General features: G+C 36.3%; 1 protein-coding gene across 1 annotated transcript in view; it reads left to right on the top strand.

Annotated features, from left to right (window-relative positions):
• hpse2 (heparanase 2) overlaps positions 1–3,811 on the top strand; it is a 51,560-nt gene extending 47,749 nt beyond the window's left edge. Inside the window, exon 12 of the mRNA XM_026309611.1 lies at positions 2,352–3,811. Coding sequence (XP_026165396.1) covers positions 2,352–2,514 — 163 coding nt within the window. The 3' untranslated portion in view covers positions 2,515–3,811. The remainder of the gene's footprint in view (positions 1–2,351) is intronic.
• The last annotated feature ends 2,426 nt before the right edge of the window (positions 3,812–6,237 follow it).

Genomic DNA, 6,237 nt, shown 5'->3' on the forward strand with positions numbered 1-6,237 from the left:
ACATGGCTAATATGCTGGTGAGAGACTCAGGTTGTAATAGTTACACAAGTATTTCAGTCCCGTCATTACCTGTATAAAACGAACAATAAAAAAAAACACAATTTTTTTTACTCTAATATTAAAACTCTTAGTCGAAACAATTTTCAAAACATTTTTATTAATGGAATATGTAAAAAGAATTTTCTAAAAACTTTATGCTTCTTAAATCATTTTATTTTTTTTAAAGCTTTATAGGATATTAAACATTGGCCCTTCAGAAGCTGCATAAAATGCTGTTTTTCTAAATACATTTTAGGAAATGGGCTGCATAGTTCACACTTAATCTATATGTTGTGTGAACATATCAAAACTTTTTTTTCCCAAAATTTCTTACTATCTCTATCTATATTGTTCAGTCCTTAATAAAATAAAAGTTAATAAAGAAGAATACAGTTTGTAAACCTTTTTATTATTTTCCTTTGTCACAGAAGAATCATTAAGGTTAGTTAATTCAGACTGTCTAAATGTGTCTATTGCAGTTACAGTTTAAAAAAAAAACAAACATATTCACAGAGCTCAATATGTTTGGCGTCTTCTTGTTTGAAATTTTTACTGCCTGAGACAGATGTTTTATAAATGGATTTCTAAGTCATTTTATATTTTTGCTTTTCAGCTCCAAAGTATTTTTTTGTTAAAAGGTCCCTTTAGACAAACTGGTTGATTGCAGTCTCTTCCTCTCTCCTTTAAGCTCCTGGTCTGTTATTCTGACCCAGACTTAAGCCTAAAATCTTGGAATAACACCCTAATGACTCAGGACTCTGCATGTGCGTGCGTGTGTGTACATGTGTGTGTATGCGTGTGTATGTGTGTGTTATACAATACCTACATACAGCCATAATGGAGAGTCAGGCATGATTTTTCATTAACAGTGTAATGACAGAGGATGTTTTAGGTGTTAGAACAAGATTGCAAAGCAGTTAATAGGAGAGCAAGTTAACTACGGCCTGTTTCAGGCCTTAAGTGCTTTCCTCTATCACAGGCAGCACAGGGAAACTTTTATGAAGAATTTACCAACACCAGATGTCTATAAATTTGTCTGAGTAGTGGGACTTTTTACCTTGGCCAACTATTCAGGTCCGTGTTACGTTGATAGGAAGCTTTAAGCGATTTAGTTTAACTCATACTTTCTCCTTATTGAGTGTAATTTTATGTGACGCTTTATTGAATTTGAGGTTCACATAAAATATCTAGACCACTTGCTTTAATCCGTATATTATTGTGAATTTTACAATTGAATAATAAAATGGCTACTAATAATAGTACCACTTCAAAGGTGAAAGGATGGTGTGTTGTAGGTGCAAGATCATTTTCATTAGAACATGACTTACTATGTTATATATTACGCGTTACATGATATGCATAGACAGTATTTTGTATGGATAAAAAAAACTAAACTGTTTTTTTTAAATTAAAAATTGTGAATTCCATACTTAATCTGTCTGTTTCATAAAATATTCCTGCTGGACTCTACAATTTGTTAGTTAGTGTCATTTTTGTGATTATCATCCTCAGAATTGACTCATTGTAAATTGTGCACAGTGTGACTTAACTTACAACTGTGTTTTGTTGTTGGTGTTGTTTACCATTGTTTCAGCCATGCTAAAAATGTTAACTAAATGTTATTGAGGCTCAGTCAGGGATTAAAGGAAAGAAAAAGCATCCGTAGACTAATGTAGACAACAGTTTTTCACCTTAAAGCAGGAGCATTTCCAATTAGCTCTTCCTTTTCACGTTAGAAAATAAAGCATGTTTACAATAAACTGGCTTATTTTACTTTATCACTGAAACTGTTCCTGTGTCTTAAGCAATTGTTGTTTTAAGTACCATGGCCAAATAAATTATGTTAAAAACATTTTCAACAATTTGAAAATCTCATTTTTAAATATTATTATTGGTAAAAGTTTAAAAAAAACCTGTTACTCTTCCTGCAAAAAGTAGCAATGTCAGTTCTTGCTGAACATTCTCTTGGCTATAAAATGCACAATTTCCGTGCAGTTGATGCCAAACTGTGGTAGAGAAATAGGCTGGGTTTCATTCAGTGTCGATTAAATTTAAAATGTCAGGGAACATTACTGTGCAGTGAAAAGACAATTTTGAAACAGCAGCACCCCCAAGTGTGCAACTGCTGGAATCAGAACTGTTAATGACTGAAGGTGCACACACTGATCCTGATTTGTTGTCTTTTGTTGATCAGGAGCAAAACTGCGTTACCGGCCCTGTCTTTCCTTCACATACGTTTTCACATCTACCAGTTTTTCTGTCAGAACGCATGTGGAAAAAGTTGCTGAGCTAATGCAGTCTGTTCCTTGCAGATATGTCCAGCTGAACGGGGAGAAGCTGCTCATGCTGGACAATGAGACATTCCCCGAGTTGAAGCCTAAGACACTGAGGCCCGGACGAACAATAGCCATGCCTCCCATGACCATAGGCTTTTATGTCATCAAAAACATTAACGCGTACGCCTGTCGAAGATAACACTGATCATTCATTCCTGGCTTTTTACCGTGATCCTGTTTAGGCTATCAAACCACCAACCCTCTGCCAGCTTGACCCAAAGCTTAAAAAAAACTGTTTTTTTTTTTACCTTTCTGGGAAACAAAAGGAGGAAGCCAGAATATCATTTTCTTCAAGAACACTTCAACAAGCTTCTTCAACTATTATTTCAGTGGGAATATTTGAAACACTAAACCAAAAGCCAAATAAAGTCAAACTTCTGTTTTTTTCTAAGTTAAAAAAAAAAAGACTTGCCCAAGACACACAAAGGGCTGCACTGAACACTTTTCAATTCTTATCACCAAAAATTCCTCATATGCTACAAGACTATGGACAGTGATTTTGTATGAAGTTTGTATTTTATAGGTACAGAAATGCAATATCACCTTTCTTTGACTTGATTAAGCTATATTCTCTCCTCTTGGATTGTCACATTTAGGGGTTTTTTTCTGTGTCTGCTGAGAGAACAGCCTTTACTTTTTCACTGACTAACAGACACAACAGTACGGGAGAAAACTCTTGAGTTTTTGAAGCATACACAAGTCAACTTCACTTTGACTTGATCCTTTCCACAAAGAGAAAATGCCGCGGTGTGTGTAAGGTCATGCCTTGACTAACAAAGTTCTGTATGTGTGTGTGTGTGTGTGTGTGTGTGTATTTATGCAAGTGTTTAAAAGATAAAGCTACTGAAGTGTCTGTCCAGACTGTTTGACGTGCCGTTGAAAGTGTAGGGTTCATCCTTTGCCATATCAAGTGGCTTCAAGAGAAAATCTGTTTTGTTAATAAAGGTTATTTTTGTGTGTTTTGTGTACCATTGCCTTTCTGCTGCAGGTTTCAATTTAACTGCAGAGTACAATAGCCAGGATGTGTCGCTGGTGCTGTTTTGCAGCGATGCATAGCTGAAGAACAATGTGAACCCATCCAAAACATAAGTCCTCACATAGCCTGCATCCACTCAAATCCTGGGTTTTGCTTTAGAGGAGAAAATTCTAAAATCCCAGTTTTTCAGGTGTATTTTAACCTGTCTCACTATCTCTTCAGTGTGGTCTCATGTTTTATAATCCTCTTATGCTGCTAGTTTTTTTTTTTTAAATCCATTATATATTTTACATAATTTTGTACCGATTTACTGTCATATGTTAGATAATGCACATGAAAAGAATAAGAAATTTAAGCTTTATGTTTACTTAAATAGTATACACCTAATTTATATGATTAACTACATTGCTTTGTCTTTAGATTTCTATTGATAAAGACTGAGTTATGTTACTGGTACTAATGCCCCAACTTTAAAGAAAAATCCTAAATAATTTTCAGAATATATTCATTAAATAACAGGACGACTGAGTACATTATGATGCAGATGTCATAGAGATTTTTCTTTTACAAGAAAAAGGAATTGCCTTAAAATGGATTATAGTTATAACCAATGATTTACATCTGCATTTATTTCAGTTTTTCATAATATTTTGACTGTCTTATTTAAAGATAGACTTGTTTTTCTCGACTCTAAAACCACAGAGTGAGCAGAAACCTTGCCTGGAAAGCTTTAGTTGTGTTGTTTGTAATGTGCTCTGAAGTGGCATGAGTAAGGAAATGTTAACGTTTCTTGAATTACACAACAGATGATAAGCAGGAGCAGGTTCAGTGTCTGAAAATGTTAAATAAGAATATTTGTCCTTTGAATGTGTTTATAGTAAATGTAGAGATGTTCATATTTTTGGAGAGCATTATTTTGATATGTAAAGTATGCCTATATATTATTTTTTGTTAAAAAAACGTTTACATTGATAATAAACACCTACAAATACCTAAGAAGTTGTATTTGTTGTGTATGTTCTTAGGTAAAAATGAAAAAGCATCCATGCTGCTCCAAATTAATGAATGCATTCTTACTCCTATTCCATTGAATGTAAACCATTTATGCTGCATACCAGCGACACTTTGGAAATACATTGTTCCTCTATATGAACAGCCAATTCCCGTCATGTAAATTAACATCGAGCGGCTAGACTCCTTAGCAGTTCTCAGGATATGATAGGGATATGCAGAAGCACATGGTTGCAAGGAAAAGAAGAAATGGGGAGATGACTTGATTTATACTTCCATAAGCCCTCAATGAAAAGCAGAAATATCTTTGTACAGAAAGAAGCCATAAATAAAACCTGCTAAATTCTAGCAGCACCCTTAAAAAAAGGTACCGGGGTAATAAAGTTACCGTTGCCGGCGCACTTACTCACTCATTCTTACGCAGACATACAAAAACTGTTACACTCTGTGGCCCCAGATGTGGAAGCAGCTGGAGCAAGTCTTTGTAGTGGGAAGAGTGCTGTCTTGTCACTGCATGAGGCAGCTGCTGATGGGAAACATGAAGCCAGATTGGACTAAACCTCCAGACCTTAGCTTTGGCCCAGACAGACTAAACCTGGGACAGACTTGGCTCAGTGTCTGCTGAGGCACAGACAACTGGGATCATCTTGGTAGCATCAAGTCGAGGAGAGAAGGAAGGACTATAAAGGCTTGTGAATCAGGTGCCTTCGCTTTCTCCCAGACAAAGCATGGCTCGTTAAAACTGCACCGATTTCTGTACTGAAATTTCTTGACAGTGAGTCATTAACACTGGCGGCCCTTCAAGAGCGCTGATCCAAAGCATGTACCTTTAATTATATTTTTGTTTTAAGTTCCATTCATGGGAAGTAGCAGAAATGTTTGGTCTCAGAAATGAACAGTCTCATTTCGCATGTGTTTCATTTTAAACACGGCAACATTGTTGACATGCAAGAATCAAACCAGACATGTTAACACCTGGTCCATTTAATCTCGGTCCTTCTGAAGAGAAAAATATTATTCACTATAAAGGCCATGTACACTGTATATGTATATTTAGATGAATATGCAGGCATGTTTTATTTGTAAATCACATGCTATCCTGGAAAAAACATCATGAGAGAGGGCCGACATGCTAAGGCACAGATGGGTAGCACGAATTGGGCTACACTTCCTAAAGAAATTCGGTTGAAAATTAGTTGTCACTGAGATCACAATGTTCTTAGTTACAGACGGCACAAACCATGCTTTTATGCCAGGGCAAAATATTTTGGAGTTTGAAACTTACTACAACCAAAAGTCTGTTTGTGTAAACCAAAGCAATTTCAAGGAGTGGAATTATGAAGCCAATCACTGGGAATGGTTTTATTTGGCTCCAATAAACCTGTACCTTGTGATAACAACTGCAGAGCGTCACTTCTTCTGACAAAATCTAATTGTGTTGTGATTCAGGAGAACTGCGCCATGCTGGGCCACTTCTGCGTGACAGTGCCTGCTTAGTGGAGGTAACTGTTACCCAAGCCTGCCTAACACTGTTTATACTCAGTGATCCATTTTGAGACATGCAAGGCCCCCTTGCCCTGTTAGCAAACACTGAGGATTTCATGATGTTTACTCTGTATATACAGGAGTCAGCTTAAATAAGACTTCCATGAATACTGGGTCCCCAGAAAACTGATGGACTAGATTAGGCTTTGGCCCACAGTGTAGGACTCTTGGCATTTTGGACCATTTTGACCCAAGCAAGGTTAATAAAACATAAATATTTATGTTACTATGGGGTTCTTTGCTGTGCTCAGAAGCCACACATACACTCTCTGCTGAATATTATGATAAAAGGCAGATTTGTTGGAGCCATCATAACATTCACTAAGAAAC

This window comes from Mastacembelus armatus, chromosome 15 (genome assembly GCF_900324485.2).
Source record: "Mastacembelus armatus chromosome 15, fMasArm1.2, whole genome shotgun sequence".
Classification (NCBI taxonomy): Eukaryota; Metazoa; Chordata; class Actinopteri; order Synbranchiformes; family Mastacembelidae; genus Mastacembelus; species Mastacembelus armatus.